Below are 20,962 nucleotides of genomic sequence, written 5' to 3' on the forward strand. Positions count from 1 at the left end.
TTTTTTTTTCTTCTTTTTTTAATTGATGTACTCTTTTGGCACTGCATCCTACGGAAAAATTGGCTTTGGAACATTTCAGGTTTATTGTAGTCATCCTCAACAAACAATCAAACTTGTAATTATGTTCATCAGAAAATGAAGACTATTTGCTGATAAAAAATCAAGCTGAGTGAACTTTTATTGGGCAAATTGCTTCCCAAATTAAACCTGTAATAACCCTTTAAAGGCAGCAGAACTTATACAGGTGTGGCTTGGTGTTTATTTCATGGTTTTGAAGTTCTGTGGTGAGACCAGATTCTTCCTGCTCTTTTTGGTCTCTAGATGTACAGGATGTTATCATACATTAAAATGCATGGTCAAATTCTAGGTCTTATGGTGTCTCCTTAGAATCAGATGTGTTTTTCAGCCTGTTTATTAGAAGTAGTGTTTTGGTTTATTTCTCTTTTCTTTCTCAATTTGACTGGAGACCTCCTCTTGAGAGATTAATCTCTCTAAATGGTCAGAGTGTGTGAATATTTTTTCAGAGGGTGCATGTAATGTCAGGGCCTTGTTCTGTATCCTCCAAAGGAGTTTGGTTTCTTTCACTATAGAAGATGCTTAAAGAAACCACATCTTAATAAGTAAGCCCATGGATCACAAGATGCACCAAAAACTAGTTCGGTGAACAGTATGCTTCATGTGGCATATTTCAGTCTGAGTACCAGAAAGTCACTGTTTTCTTTTGAAAAATATTAATCTGTCATAAAGTTTGCTACAGTGGAAGATTCCTCTCAATAGCTGGAAAATTCATGCTGGAAACTTTTCCAATACTTTTGTATAACTGTATCTTGTTACAGAGCTGGAATAGTTTTCAGAACTCTCTGAAGTTGTTCAGATTCTTGACTGATGAACATGATGATAATATAACTTGTGCTAAAGTTATAATTCTTCCAGTTTTAAACTCTCTTTCGGCTTGTAAACTAATTTGGTTTTATTCTTATTTGTTCTTTTCAATCCTATCCTGAATGGTCATTGTCAAGAAAATGGATGAAAGTATTCAGAAAGTATTGCTTCTGAGCTGAATTTGGAGAAGATATCTTGTATTTGAAAAAAATTTCCTGGATAATTCCTTTGTTTGTTTTCACTTTTTCTCTCAAAATCAGTATCTGAATAATGGCATAGTCTACACACATTGACTTAATTTTCATAAATATTTTCCATATTTTCCAAGAGTTGGAGATGAGCTTTTAGAAGGTATAGGTTGCTTTGACAGATATTTTGCCCCCAGAAATGAAAGCAGACACATTTCCAAGGAATTAGTAAACTTCCTTGCAAGTAAGTGCTTAACTCTAAATTTATTCACTGCCTAACTACTAGGACTTCAAATATCCAACAATTGGTAAAGACGATATATTAGACTAGGATTCAAAAAGAAAAAAATACAAAGGCAAAGGCATAGGACAAGATAGCAGAAGTCATTCCTGCTCTGATAATTCAAGAGCCCACAAAAAAGAATTTTGAGACAGACTGATATCCCAGTTGGTTGTTTATCTATTTGTTGTGATTAAATAATTAAATCTTTTCCTATTTGCCAGTGGATTCTGACAGCTGCATACATACTTTTTATTTGTCAGATAGAATGGGTAAACAATTTTTGGCATGTATATTGTTTGCAAGGTATGTGTTTTATTTATTGTGCAAGATAGTTGTGTAGATAAATGATAAGGTATTTGTCTATTTGATTACCAGAATATTTTGAAAAGGAAAATAATGAACAACAAATGGGAAAATCACAGCTGACACTAATGTCTGTTCTTTCAGTGTGTACTCTTGCCTGCATAAAGGCATGGATAGTCTTGTAAACATCAGTTAGTAGTGGACACTGAGTATAACAGAATGGTGTTAAAATATTAATCAGAAGATAAAAAGATGGTGTTAGCAAAATACTTCCTGATCTGAATTCTATCACAGAACTGAAGCCTGTAGAGACCAAGGGCTACAGTTTGGCTTGATTTGGAAAAGTCATGTTAGTTTGTTTGTTTTAAATGAGCCTATTCTGTATACTGTGGCCACCAAGGCAGTAAATCTTCTGGGGGTAGGGATGTTAGAGGGAATGTGCTATTTTTTGAGCCAGTTCTAAGTAGAATAAAACCTTCAACTCTCTTTTATAATCTATCAAGCAAAGGTATGGAGATGGGTTAGAAAGCCAAACCAAAAATATTGACAGGATATCTTTTCTTGATTTCCAAATATATGTGAAACTTTTAGCTTCAGATGTCTTCTGTCATGTATTCTGCATTCTAGGAAGACAGAGTGCAATGCCACCCTGTAGCATTATTGAGTGTGACAGAACATATTAACTGATTTTTTTTTTTTTTTAACCCTGAACTGAAATCTTATCTAAGGCAGGATTGATCTAGGACAGTAAAAATTCATAGCTCTTGGCTTTCTGCCAGTGCTCATGTTGAAACACTTACGGAATTAATGCTGAATTTCTTGTACAACACTTCTTACATTTTGATTCACTAGACTGAGTGTAGGAGGTAAATGTCATTTGCAAATAACAAAGTAACTGCTTCAAATAGCTGCTGCACGCCTTACATTTTTACAAATTGTTATTGACTTGAAATATTGAGTCAGAAAAAACACTTTTGCTGCTGATATATATCATGACTAAGCGCAAAACCTGAAATTGTCTTTGTGTTTACACAAAGTTTCTTGTACTTACTGCTAAAGTCCGCAGAGATTTTACAGGCCTCTATTTTTTAGAGTTGTTCTATTATGTGTATTTTAATGTCTGTGAATACCATGTTCCCGAGAGGTTCCACAGACTTCATGAAGAATATAAGACTAAGCAGAATATAAAAGCTCTATAGCTATATTAGAGCTTGGCTTCAGTAGTTGTTTTGTATGAACCCATTAGGTAGAAATAACTGTAAATCTTCCCCCCCCCCCGCCCCTATTTCAATGTTTCTTCCAATGGTTAAATGATGTGAAGAGAACATACAAGACACAACTTTGAAAATGAGTTTGTCCTTATTTTTTTTTAACTGCAGTATTTATATGGCACAAGAAAATACACATCTTCCTATGTCTAGGAAATTATATCTCTATCCTTATGAAGATCACAGTGTCAGATTGTATACTATGTGCATTTTGACTAAAGAAATATAGACGGAAATTTCATGTTGAATGAGATAAGTTAACTTTGTAAAATCTTTGGCTTCTCATTGGCATGCAAGTTTAATCTGTAATTTTGGAACTGATTGTAAAGTTCTAATTAGTCTCTAGAGAACTCGTGTGGACAACAGATCCATTGCTCATTAGTCTATCAACCTTCCATAAAGTTTGTTGGCTATTTCTCATGTCTAATGTGGAAACTGATATGATGCATGTTAATTTTCCTTCTAGACGTCGCAACTGCCTGTCCAGATAAGAAGTCCATCTTAATGTACGTGACCTCTCTCTTCCAAGTTCTGCCCCAGCAAGTCACCATGGAAGCCATCAGGGAGGTAGAGATGTTGCCACGACATTCAAGGGTCACTAGAGAAGGGCACATACAAGTACATCATCAACAGCGTTTTTCTCAAGAAGTGAGTTGTTTCACTTTTCTACTTTCATCTTGCTGCTCTGAAGTGGCTGTTTCCCTTACCTACCCCTTAAGTTTGATGTTAGATGGCTGATGGAAGGCAAAAAACCCACAGGCATCATGGACAGTCTTTTCATTGCAGGCATGTATTTGTCTGGACGAACTGTACTTTCATACTGCTTTTCACCTTGCACCAGGCTCTTTTAAAAGTAACCATTCAGCAAAGAAATGCTTTGCACTTCTCTTTTCAGCAGTGGGTGTTTTGATTGTGGAAGAGCACCACAGAGAAGAACACAGAAACTGTTTACATATAAACACAGACATGTAGAAACTTTTTTAACTTTTTCAGAGAATAGCAGTTTACACTTCTCCATATTCATGAAACACTTTTTTTTTTAAATTTTATTTACACTGACTTGTATTTTAAGATCATCTGTTCTCAGTTCACGGCCTCTCAAAAAGCTCATGTGAGACTTGGAATTAATTTGTTTGCTATGTCAGTTATGTTTTTGTCTGAAATCATCAGTCTGCTGAAATGTTTACTGGATTTTAGGCCTAGTGTTCTTGTCTGAATTTAATTTGTATCTTGCTTTTGGGTTGCTCAGTCTCTTTTGGAGTACTAAGCAGATGAGTATTGGCTCTGCTTATTCAGGATGTACTACAAGATCACTTGTTTTTTCAGCCTTTGCTTGTAAATTATAAAAAACCTTCAATTTACATTGGTATTCTGCTGGTATTAAGTCCTGACAGTTTGTTGCTTTTGGAAAGGATGTCAGATGAAATGAAAGCTTTCCTTAATACCATCCCAATTTTGACTCCTGAATACCAACACCATCCTGGAAAAATATAACTGGTGATGACCTTCCTATTTATTTTTCTTCACTTACTCTTTAAATCATTACTTTACTTCTATAATCCATGCTCCTATCTGTATGTCTCTTCTTTCCATCTCTAATTTCTTCTTTGTAGATCACAGTCAGTGTACCCCAGGGACCTTCACCTTCTCCTAAACCACGGTTCAAAAGTTATGCATATACCCAAGCTGTGTATGTCACACCCCCTGACCAAAAAAGGAGGCAGGTTCCTCCACAGGTCTGTCAATATTGTCATTTGTTTTAAAAACTGTTTTATTAATCTTGTGCTTGGAGTGAAAGAGTTTGTACCTTTTGCTTATACCTGATCTTTATGACCTACTTTTTCCAGGGTTTTTTTAGCATCTGTTGAGTGGTTACTTTTTACTGTGTATTTCTGCATGGCTGGCAATAGGTGTTATGCTGATTGTTAGGGGTGTACAGCATTCAAGCACTGCTTTTTTTAGAATTATAAACTGTGTCCTTCATTAAGTTATTTTCGAAAATAATACATATATTGCCAAAAGAGTATTAGAAGAGGAAACCAAATAAAAGCTGTATTTGGCATCTAATTTCTGTCTCAGGTCTGATTATAGAAAAACAAGAACCATTGGTTTTCTCTTGCTTGTCCTAACCCTTATATCTATTAAAGAAAATAGTAAGTGATGACATTTCCCAGAAGGTTACTGTAGATGGAAACAAGAGAAAGGAGACATTAAATTTAATATTCTTTATATGACCTGGATTATTAGATTATAACAGCTGGTTATTTTATCATAAACTGCACCATGCCAACATTCAGACTAGGGTTTTGTGTTTGGGGTTTTTTTGGCTTTTAAATATCTGGGGTAGTTTAATAACACTTCTTTCAAACAATTCTTATAATGAGCACTTCAGTAGTTAGATTTTTATAACTTCTGACAAGTGTGAGAGCCAAAGGTCATATTGTATAATGCAACATGTTTTCCTTTTGTTACACTGTGGAAAAGACATATGCATGTATTTGACACTACAGTATGAGTTCACTTGTGGAGACTTAATTCTGTCTAACCTCTAAAAATTTATTGCAAAGTTACACTTGCGTGTACTGTGCATACATGCATACATGCAGTACACACACATACACTGTGTTTCCGAATCTACTTGTCAAGTGACAGGTGTTCTACTGAATAATGACTTCCTTTAAATACTCCAGAAAAGAAATCCTGTCCACATAAGCATGAGTCCTGCTGCATTATACTAACATCAAATGTGTTGCAGTGATGATTAATACAGCATTTTAAAAAGGTGTTTAGAACTGGTAAAATTGATTTGTTCTCCTTAGATACTATACTGATAACTGAGAAGAATGAAGAGTCATGATATAGCTGTTTTTTCTTGAGCTACTTTTATTGTGATCGATTGTAGGTTTTGTCAACACCTCCACCATCGAGTATAATGTACAAGCTGATATAATTTAAGTCATTTCCACAAGTGTTATTAAAATGTACTAAGAAAATATCATTCTATTATTCAATCCTCATCTTGCATTCCAGTTTTCAGATCTCATCTTCCTGAATTTGGAATCTTTGTCTATTACACTTATGCAGTAACTATACTATAGTATTATAATTCTACTGATTTGGCAGAATCTGAAGACCTAATTGGATTTGGGCCCTATTGTGCTAGAGGCACAACAAATATTAACAAATGAAAAGCATTCGGTTAAAAATCCTAAATGAAAACCACCAGACACAGTCTCATTATAATAAAAAAAATGAATTGCATAGTACTAATTAATATGCCAATTCAATATATAAAATTCTTAATCAGTAGTAATGATTTTTTTATGTCTAACCATGTATTTCTTGAAGAAGAGCTATCATCTAACTATTAAAACAGATTTATAATCCTGGTAAAATAGTGGTAGATAATTTTTCGCTAGATATCTGAAGCTGATATACCTTAATAATCCCATCTATTTTAACTAAATCAAACAAATATATTATTTCCTTTTCAATTCCTAGTAGCCTGCCAGTCTTCTGTCAGCTATATTATGATATTTGGATACCATTATTTGTATTGTAACTGCCTGTAGGATTTTCGGTAAAATCTGCTTCTCTAGGGGACTGCATTAAACAAATCAAGATGAAGTCAACTTTTTTTTTTCTTGGATTTTGTGAAGTTTAGGAAACTGTCTCTCCTTTCCATCTAGTTATTAAAGAAAAATTTCAGTAGACTTAGTTTATTGTGATCTGCCAGTTTCAACGGTATCTTAGGTGCTGTCACTGAGAAGCAAAATTTTCACTAAGAATGTTGGTCTTCTGTTGAAATGTATGAGTCATTTTTTCATTTCAGGTCTCTGCAAAGCTTCATTTTACATGACTTGAAGATTATAATTTCCCCAAGATAATCAAAGATGATACATAGCAACTATCAACAAAAAGTCTTTCACTAGAGTTTCTAGCTGCTAAGATTCATCTTAACTATCATAGTGTTTAATTGGGTGATATTTTTGAAGTTCTGCATTTGGATGAAAGGTCCAGTAGATTTTGTAGTCCAAACATGAGCCAGCTGGAACTGGGAAGAAAAATAAATTAAATAAGATTTCTTTCCAAGGATTTTGAATGTTATCCTGTGATTTTTGACCATATATGCTATATATATGTTTAATGCATATGTCAGTTGTAGGAAATTGTGAAAATGAAATAAGCTGTGATTCTCTGAGCTCTGTATTGGCAAGAAGGAATAACATTTGCTCTTACATCATCATCTGACAAAGGCCTTTCCTTTATCTTCTACCTTTGTTTACTCTTCTATGTCACATTTCACTTCATTTTCCCCATCTTCATACTTCCTAATACCTTCACAACATGTGTGTCTTTAAATTCACCCTTCCTTTCTGAATTATTATTTTGTTTGTTGCTCAAGTATACTTGCAAGACCTAGTATTTTAGTTGCACAAATTTTGGCCAGACAAGTTTTGCTTTGCTTAACTGTGACACATCTCAGATTCAAAGAAAATCATTGTTCTGCCAACCTGTTCACTTGGTGCCTTCTTGATGTTTGGTCTGTGCTTGACCACTTCTGGTTGAAGTAGTTAAGCCTTTTTAAATGCTGTTACTAACATGTATAGCAGTTCTTCTGCTAACGCTCAGGAAAAGTTTTCCTCTTTTACCTTGTTTATTTAGAAAATGTTCGTAAACTCAAGCAGATCTTAGGACAGGAATCCATTTCTCAAACCTGAATCCTTGAATCCCCCGTGTTAATACTAAGAAAGGCTCAAGAAAAAATATTTATGCTGACAGGTTTCAGCTGGCAGTTACTGCTCAACAATTACAGAAGGCTTGCCTGACTGCGGCTTTGGGTTTTGCCTTGTATGCAGTCTCTATAATGAGACAGTCTGTCTAGCTTCACTTAGAAAAAAGGGATCCTCAAGTTAATTTTGAGACATCTCAAAATCCCAATTTAAAATTACCCTTTGCTTGTGTTTTATATTTATGAAAACATTGGTTTCTGTTATACTGATTCTATACTAACCAAGAAGAATGCTAGGTTTACTTTGTATTTTTTTCCAAAAGTGTTTTATCAGCGCAGTTTCAAATATTGATCCCAGGCAAAACTCCTATCTCACTGCCTTCATTTTTACTTGTTACTACCTGAACTCCACGGGACATAAAATATACTGTCTTAAATGGATTCAAGGAAGGAAAAAAAAAAAAAAAAAAGTTTTGTAAAACACTGGAGTATCTAGAAAAGAAACGTTTCATAATAAAGAATCATAGAATCATTTAGGTTGGAAAAGACCTTTAAGATCATCAAATCCAACCATAACCCTAACACTGCCAAGTGTACCACTAAACCATGTCCCTAAGTGCCTCAGCTACATGTCTTTTAAATACCTCCAGGGATGGTGGTTCAACCACTTTCCTGGGCAGACTGTTCTAATGCTTGGTAGCCCTTTCAGTGAAGACATTTTTCCTAATATCCAATCCAAACCTCTGTTGGCACAACTTGAGGTCATTTCTTCTTGTCCTATTGCTTGTTACATGGAAAAAGAGACCAACACCCGCCTCACTACAGCCTCCTTTAAGGTATCATTTTACAGATGTTAGGCATCACGGGCCAAGATCCCCCAGCATCCCCTGCTACTTGTCTCCACATACCTCTCTGGTGACCAGCGATAGTCATGAAGAAATGTTATGAACCTGTGTCAGGGGAAGTTCAGGTTGAATATTAGGGAAAGGTTCTTCATGAAAGAGTGATTGGTCACTGCAACAGTCTGCCAGGGAAGTGATCACAGCACCAATCCTGTCAGAATTCAAGGAGCATCTGGATGATGCTCTTAGTTGTATGATTTAGGTAGTCCTGGAAGGAGCAGGGAGTTGGACTCTATGATCCTTATGGGTCCCTTCCAACTTGAGATGTTCTATGATTCTCTGATCCACAGGATCTTCTTCCACTTCCAGGATCTGTCTTCTAGTCAGCATCTCTCCACCTTAATTCTAAACCCCATTCTCTTTCCTGACAGGAGTTATTCTTTTCAGGATGCTTCTTTTCATCAGCAGCTCTTCTTTCCATAACCCTAAGACCCCGTTTTTTCCAGTCTAAACAGTCCACGTCCAGAAGCACAACTCATGATTAGCTTCCTAATTGATGCTTCTAGCTTATGCCTCTTGATTAATGGGAGGATTCAGAACATGCTGCTTTTGTCTAGACCATTTGTTATCAAAATTTACAACCAGTCCCTACTGGTTGCAGCTAACGAGTAGCAGGAATCTGCCTCACAGCTCAGAAGTTCAATTTCAGACATTCAGCTGCCTCTGCTCCACACACCCATGAACAGTTATATGCTGTCTCTACGTGTGCCTGTTCACATTCAGTAATGAACACTTCTTTAGAGTTTGACATAAAAAGCAATTACTTACTTTTCCATCTCTTCTTAACTTTCCCTTTCAGTTGACCTTAAAAATCATGTGAGAGTATCTTTTACTTTTTATGTAAGACTTTTTCAACTGATTTCTTACTTAAAATAGCTATAAAGCTTGTTTAAAAATAGGAACACTAGAAATGCAATGTGAATTATTAGACTGTTCTAACTAATAAAAAAGGGTGATATGTTATTCAGGAATAAAAAAATCCTAGATAAAAAATATTTTTGCCTGCTGTATATTCATATTTAATCATGAGTTTACCTATAAGCGGTTGGCAATATCAAAGAAAAAAAATCTATTAAGTGAACTTGATTGGAATTACTTTTAAAGGGTTTTTTTAACTGTTAGAAACATGGAAAAGTTATACAGGTCATTACCTGATTAGATTATTAGTGTATGTATTTCTGAACAGTATGTACTTTCAATAACACACTTTGATTATTTTTTTCTTACAGGTTATTTTTTAGATGCTTTTAACTAGTTTCAGTGTTAAGTTTCATCTGCATTTTTCCTGAGAAGCAAACATACCAAGAGATTCCTATTTTTGAAGTTGAACTGTGATACAACTGCTTGCTTTTTTTAAAATAAAAAGTCTCTTACACAAGTTTTAATCTGTAGTGAAAACCTGCTATTGCCAGAGCTTCCTCTTTCTCAGCAGCTTTGCTGGCCCTCATCACTGAGAGAAGCTTCCTTGACCCTGCTAGCTTCATCTCAGCTTTCTCTGTCTGATTTTCTGCAGTGACAGAGGAGGCATTTATTTTAACATATAATAGCTTTCAGTGTTGGATAAATGTATATGAATATGATGAAAACATAAAGGATTGCATTTTCTAGATTGAACTACTGGTGAGTGTTAATTGCACTAATTTGCTATTGCAAAATTAGAAACCTCATGAATGTGAGTGAAAGCATTCACTTCTAAAAATAAAAACTTTCACTGAAATTTTGCAATTTTTGCCTCTTGTTTTGAAAGGAAACCCATTTTCTATGGTTTTTAAATAGCTCAATTTCAAGGTATACAATAAGATAAAGAGGATACATACCACTTAAAAATGTTCATTTAAACTATTTTGTGCCACTGAGTCTCTTGAATGTAGGGTGCAAAAATGGATGTAGCTATAGCAAATAAGGACACATACTAATTTACTGTAAACATTTGATTGTTTCTTGTACCCGTAATATGTTAACTAATAGATTTGAATCCCCCACCTGGCCTCTAGAGTTTAGGCAATAATGCAGAATTGCTTATATCAGCAGCGGATTTGATGCAAAGGAAAGGCTAGATGAAATGTAGGAGACAATATTAATGAAAAACATTAATGTTAGATTGGTGTTCATTTTTTCCTAATCTGGGGACTGAAATTCAAGGAACTTGAGGATTCGTACAACTCCACAAGTCATTATGCATTCCCATTTCATTCCCGTTAGTTTGAGGCTGAGAAAGAAAGCAATTGACTGCTTATCTACTATCTTAGGTATTCATGCAATAAATTGATGGTGTGCTATTGTCTAACTCTTCTGATGTAGGAAACTCATGGTAGTGTCTAAATCAAGGCTATCTGCATCTGCACATGATCCTTAATCATTGTGATTTGCTTGTTCCTTCATTATACACAGTCACAGGAGCTCTTCAGTGGACTGAGATGCAAGAATGCCTGCTCATTTTCTCACTTTGCCTCCTGGGCATTGGAATTTCAAAATTTTAAGAAAAAAAAAAAGTAGCAATAGTTCTTCCTTTCTTACTTTCTCTGCCTTTTCTAAATATAATTTTGTCAAAGATGAGACTACCATTTCCTTGCAGATTAATACTGTATCAATGTTTTGTGGGAATGCTGGGTTCTATTTAAATACAAATAGTCAAATAACAGGGACACTGTCAACCATTTTAACACTTAGCTTATGCATTCAGTGTTTCCGAAAGATGTACTGAGAATGGATTTCAACTAAATATATAAAACTACTGCCTTTACTTGAGTATTCACCTTTGTTATTTCATCTGATTTAAGATGGATTCACACTTTGCACTCTTTCATAACACCTAGTTAAACCTTTTAAATGCCAAAAAATTAAGACAGAACTCATATCTCTTGGAAAACCTCTCAACAGGAGGGTTTACCACACAAAAGCAATTTAAAGTATTTGCCCAGAGATAAGTCTCTATATCAGGTGAACTTCTCAGTAGTATGATAAAATTTTGGTTCATAATTTCAGATAGCATTATTTTAAAACCTAGTTTGTAAACATTTAGCGAAGTTTTCTATATAGTTTTCAGTATGTCCAGAAATACTTCTTGGTAGTTCTTGTTCTTATTATCTATTGAAAATATTTGTAATATTTTCTGTATTACTACCCAATTTATAAACCTGGGGCTCTGTGTTCAGAAGAGGAAAAAAAACATATTGTGAGATGTCTGGTTATAATTTTGTCTCATTTCCAGCTTTTGATTTATTATTCAGAACATGTAACTACAAGCAAGGTAGTCACACTACAAAATTTGGAAAAAAAAAAAAAAAAAAAATCATATGAACCTCTTATCCAACAGCTTTTTTTGTTAGCTTTTAATTTGAAATTGAAAATATATTCTTTGAAGTGCCTTCTGTTTTGAAGGAGAGACTCTTAAAAATATATTTAGGAAAAGCTTACATGTAACAAGGATAAACCACATTAAGAGCCGTGAACAGGGTATTCAGCCTATTCAAGCAAATTTGACTATTTAAGTTTTTAGATGACTTTGCAAAACCACCTTTTTTAATAATGCCTTCCAACTATAATAGCATATAATGTTGAATACTCTGAAATCTCCAGGACCTCAACCTCAACTTCACAGAAACTAATTAGTATGTCCAATAATTGGCTCTTGTCCCAGAGTCTTTATTTCTCAAAAGAAAGAGTCATATTATGGATGTATCTCTTTATAGTTAATTGCTCTTGCTATTGCTTTTGAAGACATTTTGATATTATACTGTGTGAATATGTAAAAAGAGTTTTGGAGTTAAATATTCTTATTGTGAAGACTAGTTGGTCTTTAATAAAGATCCTGAAGAGAACTATCAGGGCTTAGTAGTTCAAAATAATAGCAGGATTGGTAGCTGGCTATAGTGATTAAAATAAGCTGGAAAATTATCTTCTTTTTCTTACTTTAGAAAACAGTTCTTGTGGGTATGATATATTTGAGGTTATGGCTTAGATTAAATTTTACAACATATGCTTCTTAATTAGTTGCCTTTACTGGTTAAAACTCACAGAAAATAAAGCTAAATGCAGTGCACAATACAGGTCAAATAAGTTAAGATTTATATGGTTGCAATTCTGCAAAGAAAGCATGTTAAGATTTTGTGGTTGCAGACTATTTTATCTTTTGGTCTTTATACTGTAGAACTTTTCGCTTCCCATGTACCTCTGTGACAGTGTGGTAATTTGGATTTGTTGGAATATTTTAATTCACCATGAGGCAAACACACCCAATCTACAATGAGGGGGCTGACTTCAATGGAAAGTAGTACTCTGACATGAAAATCTAAGCATTTTCAAAGGTCTGTAGGGTCATTGCATACATGTGTCCTAAACCAATTTATTTTAATGTGACTTCTGTGATAAAATTCGGCGATAACTTTCATTTCATTCATCTTCTGAGGATGGAAAAGAGTTCTGTCACTTTTTGGTGAATGTAATGAATTTTAGTTTTGGATTGTGAGCTGTATTAATGAATATAAATAATTAGATTTGACTTCTAGCTGTTTTTCTAGACATTCATCGGGGATATTTTCTTTTTTAACCAGCAGCTCTCTTACATCACAGGTATCTTTTGTGAGATATGCTAAGAGATGATTTATTCTGTGAACAAGAGAAGTCCAGTTGATCAAATTTGTTAATTAAAATCGCCCAAAGTGTCCTTACCTTATTAAGAACTAATTGCATGATTTATAAATTATCCCCACCTACAGATTTCGTAGAATTTCATGGTAACTTGAAAAACAAACTCTAAGGCAGAGCAGGCTTACTTCCATAACTGATTTTGATGGCCCATAATCAGCAATGCCTGGATCCATTGTGTACATGACTCACAGGTTGCAGACTACTCTTCTAAGTAAACCCAACTGGAAATGTATTAGTGTGCTTATAAATGAAGGATTGAAAGAATTTGCAACCTGGTAAGTTTAATGCTATTTAAATGCTCTTTGTATATTTAATTTCATATTTTTACTTCAGTTTTTAAGCTCAAGCAGTTGGATGCAGTTTCCATTTTCATTTATAAATATTGTTGGTTCTGTAACTGTAAAATAAACAAAACGTGCAATGATCTGATATATACTATGAGAATGTGTTCCCATAATTTATATTACATTTCCCTGACAGGTTTAGTTAAAATCAGTACAGTACCCACTGGTAGAGCCTCTGGGGTACCCAGAATGTTTGCTCCTTCTCATCTTGAAGTTCTTTTGAAGTAGACAGTCTCTCACAGTGATGAATTCAAATTTAAAAAAAAATAAATAAATAAAAATCAACCTTTATCTATACATTTCTACCTCTTACATCCACTTCTTCAAAACTATCACTGTTTTGCACATAGATTAACCTAGCATAAAGTGAGCACAAAATGTTTGTAGCAGTTATAAAGTTTATACTTTTCACTCCGTCACTGGGGATTTTATATACCTTACCAATTTCTGGTTCTCATTTGTTCTTTACCTGTGTAGCCTGTAATTATCTTTTTGTTTTTTATTGTTAGTTACAGTTGATTTTACTTATATCCTACATCTTTTTAAATACTTTTTTTTTTATTAAGCAAATGCTTAAAACAAGCATGTAGCCATATAACAAGGTGAATTAGAAAAGCGTGTGCTCTGACCTTTCCCTGGGGAAAGCTCTCTACTGCACACAGCCTTGCAGTACTGTCAGTTCATGAGACTCTGTAACTCTTCTGCTTCAAGTTCATACAGTATTTATAATGATAGAACTTTCCATATCTTCACCAAAAGGTAACACTTTTGAGAAATCATTGTAGATTAGGTGTGTTTGCATGGTGAATTAAAAACTTCTGACAAAGCAGTTAATCTGTTTCTGCAGACTGGATTAGGAAGCAATGAACTGTTTTGTCTGTATTATAAAATAACTGTCCATTTCTTGAAAAGCTCTCACATCTCTGTGTTCTTCAGGAGATTGTAAATTAGCATGGGAATAATTGTTGTTTCAGGAAAGGGTTCAAAATTAACCAAGTTATAAATCTCTGCAGAATCATAAATTTCCCCGCTTTCAGGGTATACTTAAATTTTAACAGCTAACACTATAGAAAAGAAGACATATGAGACCTAAGAAGCAGAAGCTAGAACAAGCTGCCAGGAAATATGGATCTAACCTCAAGCATTAGTGATGGCGAATAGATAAATCTGGAACAAGGGTGGTTTGAAGTAGGGTGTCACTTCAGAGGCAGTGATGGAATTCAGAATTCGTACATTTTGGGTTTGGGCTGACAGTAACTATCTCCCAAACGAAATTGCACATTTTATGTAGCATTGCCAAGGGATGGAACTCCTGTTATGAAAATTGACTTTAAAAAATAAAAATAAATAATAAAATCCATGGAAATCACACACACAGAACAGGTTTGCCTTCTGTTAAAGGAATTTTAGTAAGGTTAACTGCTTAGAAGTAGAGAAACAGTAGAATTCAGGTTGCATTAAATATTTTATATTCAGCGTCTTACATAGATATATTATGACAGAGCTTTTAATTATAGAATTGGTATCCTTATATCCTTCAGTGAGCTGGATGAGCCTGTTGTGAAAAGAAGTCTGGACTGTGAGATAAAGGAGACTGTTGCTTTCGTGAACATTTGTTTACTGCAGAAGGTAGACACAGAGTGGGTATCTCAAGGTCTTCCTGAATTGCCCATGACTGTATGGGCAAGGAGAGAGTTGCAATTCAACTACTGCTACGCATTTTTTCCTTTCTTTTTTACCTGCCTGTTGCATAGCTTTATTAACCTATTCCATATATCTCTTCCATAGGTCAGCACTGCAGCTGAACACTTTTCTGAAAGGTGTTAAGTAACGGAGCAGGGGATTGCAGAAAGAGTTCCATGACTGAAACAGTTGTGCACTGCTCAGGAATATTCTTTATCTCTGTTATAGAGTTTCTCTCTGAGCAAAGTAATCTTTCAGAGATGTTCCTGAGGTCTGGGTGTGTTATGTGAAATGCTGTGGTCTAAACCAATGAAGCATTGAGCACTTGGATATGACTAGCTTCCTGGGGAAATAAACTAAATTGAACTAAATTATTATATAGGACCCTGAGAAATCAGGCCTTATACACCATGAATCAGTCACCTTGAACTATTGTATATTTTGTCTTTCATTCCAACACATGTATAATAGAAGGAATATGTGGATAGTGCTGAAGTTTTGGGACTATTGAAGGAAGGAGAAATCACTGAAACCCCCTACTGAGTATTGAAAAAAAAAAAAAAAAATCTGTATAAAAATAAGACCTAGAGCTCAATGAGGCAAGTATTTAGGTTTGCACGCTGAACAATAACAGTAAAATGCAGTATTAAATAGACCCTTGTTGAACGCTGCCCATTCTGTGCACTGAATGAGATTAAGTCAATTTTAGTACTTTTTTGGCCATTGATATTGTTGTATTTGTGTGCCTTCATAGTCTTTTATGTTACTTTTTCCTCACAGTCCCTTCTGAGACATTGAGCTAAATGCTCAAGGCAATTTTCTACCAGCAGAGAATATTATTTCTGTAGGTCATTGCAACATTTAGTTAAGACCAAATTTATTTGAGTGGTCCTCTTTTGATTTCTGCTGATTTTTTTACAGAAGTTCATCACTGAGCTTTAGTGAATACTTCTCTCCAAGGACACATGGTGTGAAAAAACTCCACTATTTCAGAGCAGTGGCAATACTTTTTCTTTCAAATCATGATTTCTTTTTTCTGCATTCAGATTCTGCATATGCAGATGTGAATGGCTGCTGTCCTCAGCATTATCATTTCATGAACCTTCAATTATCTACCTGAACAGGTTAATGTTGATACTGCTGAATTCCGTTTATGTGGGGAACTTGGTAACCAAGAACAGTAGTGGTAGCTCTAGTGAGTATCGTGCGATGGACCATATTTCTCCCCTAATTAATAAAAACTCTGCATTGATTTGCTGATGTGTTAAGTTGCTGATGTGTTTGCAATGGCAATTATGGTAAAACCTCTTACAGAGACTGCTGGGAGGCTGCAGTGTGTGACTTTTTTTTGTTAATAAAGCTATAATTCCCCTAGCCAAGACAGGACTTGGAGAAGTTCAGGCAGTAGCTATCAACTGAACTACGGGCAAAAAGAGGATGTTGTTCTGTCACATTTGTGTATTTTGTAATAAAGACAGCTTTATCAGCTGTCAAGGACAATAGTATAAAACTGCTTTACATGTAGAAATTCTAAAAAATAAGGAATTATTTTCAGAGTTTCCACTAGCAAGAGTTAGTCAACATTACTGCAGCTGGTTGATTGCTGTTTGTGGTGCTCTACTCTGCAATAGATGGTTATTCTTTCTAGCCAAAGCTGGTAGAATAGATGTTAGTCTGCTTTTTTTCCTTTATGTATAAAACACATAATGGATGTGTAACATTATTATATAATGGAATTATAACTTGGAATTACAACAAAGTTTTTAACAAATTACTGCAGGGAAAGAGAACAAAGCCCCTTATGAAACATTCCTTGTTTTATGCTCGACTACTTCAGACAACTGGAAAAATATATTGTGGTTTCTTTACATCACTCTGTTTGGTTTTGTTTTTCCTAGTGTATTGGCTGAGATGAAAGGTTGGAATAGTTACAAAGTATGCCCAGGTTCCTAAGGCTGACAATGTCTAATTCCAACCAGAGGGACATGTGTAAGGGGAGGCTCAACACACATACCTGTGTTCTTAATAAATCACAATAATACTTCCCTTACTAAATAGAAAAAAAGTGATTGTATGAGATGAAATAGAAATAAAAAAACCTTACACTGTGTCTGTGCAGGCTGGTTCTTCTGCCCTATATTTCAGTCAGTTCTCCAGCTTTCTGTGTTTCAGCAAGTGGAATGAAGTGTTCTCTTGTTCCTGGGCAGTTTCTCTTTTGCTTAGCTCTGAGACTTGTCTCATCTGGTTCCAATGTCTTTGCTGTTACTCTAGCACATGCCACACTGAGCTGTCTAGAGAGCTTTCTGCTGGCACACAGGCTGAGTGGCTCATCAGGCAGAAGTAATGTCCCTTCATCCAAAGGCATTTCACATAGCCCAGCCAGTCTTCATAATGCAATGTCAAAAAAAGTAAGTGTGCAGGTAATGTGGGTCACATATGGTCAGACCAATGTTGGTGTGCAGCTCCTATGTGAGCAGAGTAAACCTGTAGCTGCCTAGTCCTGACTGTACAGGTGCACTCTTAATTCTTTGTGTAGCAAGACATTCTTCCCTACAAGTAGGAGTTGCAGGGAGTAGCGTGCAGGGAGCTTGCAAAATCTTTTCATTTATACTGTGGAGTGTAGAGATGAGTGTGATAGCTATTAAACTGCTTTGAGCATTAATTGGGGTGAGAGGTTAAAGATTCTTAAAGCAGTCATTGCGAATAACTTTAAAGAAGACATTGAAACAATATGGGAACAGGCCTAAGAATTTTCAGACATACAAGAAAAGCACATTTCTCCTTAGAAAAGAAGAAAAAAAGGTGTGTCGCTCTGGCAGAGATTAGCCCTCAGGTAAAGTGACAGTGGGAAAAAGAGCACTATCTTGGGAGCGTGAGTAATAAAAGTCTTATGGAGTGAATAAAAGATCTGAATACGTGAAATACTGAAGAAAATTTGAAACTTAGTGAGGGTAAGGGAACAAGTATATGCATGTACAACTGATAGGAACTATCAAAGTTACTGTTCTGTTAAGTGCAAGTAGGAGAAACAGTTTCTCATAGTGAGGAGAATGATAGGTCAGATGAATGACAATCAAAGTAAAAGATGTTGTGGGATAACAGTGATTTTTCTGACAGCAATATCAGAAGAGAGAATATAAAACAAAAGAAGGGAAGACATAGCAACAATTAAACAGGATGCTAAAAAGAGGCTACTGTTAATTCCAGAATGATGGAGTCATAAATATACGTTTTCATAATTTTCTGAACTATAAGGCTGCAGAATTGATAATGAAGTGCATATGAAAATGAAAAAAAGCTTGATTTTTTTTTTTGAACTTTTTACTCTTGGCCTGTATTTCTGTAGTCTTGATCTTGAAGTCTCCAATTGTGTTTTGGTAAAATAGCTTTTGATATCTGTTTCTCTCTGTTGCCAGAGAGAAAAGGAATAAAGTCTGTGTTTTGACATGCTAAAGACATTGATTCAGTACTTTTTTGGATAATCCATTTGTATTTCTTTTGGCTGACATTATTCACCTGTCTCCATCCCATTTCTCGGTTTAGGCATTTAATGGCTTGGAGATTTTCAGAATACAATTTAATTAAGAACACAGAATGTTTAAAACATCTTTGTCAGAACAGCTTACTTTAAAGTGACTGTTACTTAAGTCCTTATTACATTCAGAACTCATATTTTAAAAAATTAAAATTAAATAAATCTGTTCTGTCTTGAATGTTTCTCATGCTACTGCATGATATCATGTTCACAATTCAAATTAAGGTGGACTGATCATCATCAATGGATAAAATTACCTTTTCCTTTTTTTATGTATGTGACAGTATAAAACACAGTAAACATTTGTCAGGGGAGCTGAATCTGCTGATCTGGAGTTACCTTGTTGGTAGCACTACTGGGAACAGACCTCAGGCTTCTTGACCTGTGATATACTTTCATGACCCTATTACCATTTACTACTTGAGAGTTCTGTGAAGAGTCATTAGTTAATACTGAAAATTTATCCTAGGGTGAAAATTTCACTGTTCTTTATGTGAAGAGTACTCTTATTTATGTGTTATGTAGAGACCAAATTACCTCAGTCTACTGTGTGACATGACAGCACTTGAAATGTACATCCCCATAGAATGTGCTTTGTTCTTGGATCAGAAAAGGGAACGGTTGAAGAATGGTGGATAGACTAGGCATTTCAACATGAAGGAATTATAATTTTGTTGTGGGTGTATGGTGCAAGTAATTCTGTTCAGTCACAGTCAGTTGATTTACACATCCACATCAAGTCATCTTATCTTTAGAGCCATGATTCTTAATTGCTTGAGTAGAAAGTGCCTTCCTTAGAGAGGCAAGTACTGTGTGTCTTGTTATCAGTAATATTTCAAACAGAAATGTATTTTATAGTCAGAACAAAAAAATCAATATAGTTAAAATCCTTAAATAAACATAGGCTGAAAAATTTCCCTAGAGAGTTAATAAAACCAGTATGTTTTGATACACTCTGTAGAAAAAGGGTCAAACAGCTATTAACCAAACCTGCTTTGATATTTTTTCCAAGTACTGGTGTGTTGAAGAAAGCAAGCTAAGTAGAAAATCTTTTTGTGAACAAATTACTTACTTGACCATGTATGCAAAATGAAGCAGTTTTTAAACTGTTAGAAAATTCACTCATTCCAGGTAGCTGGCAGCCTTGGTTCCTCTCTCTTAACTCTTAATACTATCTTGCCTGTCCTCGCAGTTCCCAGTCTTAGTCTCTTTCCCAACACAATTGGTTCCAGTTTTTTCACTTGCTTTCCGTTGACCTAAGCCAACTTCTACACTCCAGATCCCAAGGTGCAAAATTTTTCTTTAATGCCAGTAAATTCTTTATTTGTCTTTTTCAGTCTTTATTTATACCAGGTGTACCTAAGAGTAGTTGAAGAGATTAATTTTCCTTTACCCCTTTCCTGTCAGTATTTCCAGCATATTCTTTCTTTTGTAATGTACTTTCATCCATACTGCCTGGATCTGGAGCTTTTCCTCTCACTGTGCACGTTGCCTAAGCTGTATTGATTTTTTTAATGAACTAATAATCTGCTGCATCTCAAAACTGCAGTTGCAAGGACAGGGCAATTCATCTAGATGGAAACATCCACAGTACAAATGGAAACACTGAGAAAAATCAGGTACTAAAAATCTAGGTTGTCTCAACTGAGCAAGCAAAACCTGCAATTTTTCAGATTTATGATAAGATCAAACCTGGGTGGATTTTCATATGAATAGCAAAAAAAAATTCTTCCTGACCCAAGACATTTTCATTCACAAAGGCAGTTTTGAAATCCTTAATAAAATGAAAATATCAGCCTCATTTAGAACAAGGAAATAGTTAACATTATATAATAACAGTCTGACCAATGTATCTTCTTAGTTTTATTACCAGAAATGACTGAATTATTCAGTCTGATGTTATCTGTTAAGAAAACAGTCTTGATTATTGCAAAGAACATTTAACATTTTAACAGTTATAATTTGGCAATTTTAAAAACACATAAAATACAATTTTGTAATGAGAAACCTGAAGGAACTGAATAAGGAGTGGTATCAGTCTTACCTGGTAGGAGGCATAGTTAGAGGGTGAATAATGTGTGCTACTTCCTGAGGCTATAATTCTGCAAAGGCAGTTTTCAAAATGCGAAAGCTACTCTGGACTTAAATTTGCCTTTACTAAAAAAAATGTTTCTTTAAAATTTTATGTCTCT

The 20,962-nt window shown here is 34.9% G+C and overlaps 1 protein-coding gene across 8 annotated transcripts in view; it reads left to right on the plus strand.

The window, feature by feature from the left end:
• Positions 1–20,962, plus strand: part of DMD (dystrophin) — a 1,148,563-nt gene that overhangs the window by 296,557 nt on the left and 831,044 nt on the right. For 7 of the 8 annotated variants that reach the window (XM_074814589.1, XM_074814586.1, XM_074814591.1 and 4 more), the window contains exons 8-9: positions 3,391–3,572; positions 4,538–4,660. In XM_074814589.1, the coding sequence (XP_074670690.1) occupies positions 3,391–3,572; positions 4,538–4,660 (305 nt within the window). The remainder of the gene's footprint in view (positions 1–3,390; positions 3,573–4,537; positions 4,661–20,962) is intronic. The other variant, XM_074814592.1, reaches the window with a different exon arrangement.

This window comes from Strix aluco, chromosome 2, assembly GCF_031877795.1.
Source record: "Strix aluco isolate bStrAlu1 chromosome 2, bStrAlu1.hap1, whole genome shotgun sequence".
In the NCBI taxonomy this organism is placed as follows: Eukaryota; Metazoa; Chordata; class Aves; order Strigiformes; family Strigidae; genus Strix; species Strix aluco.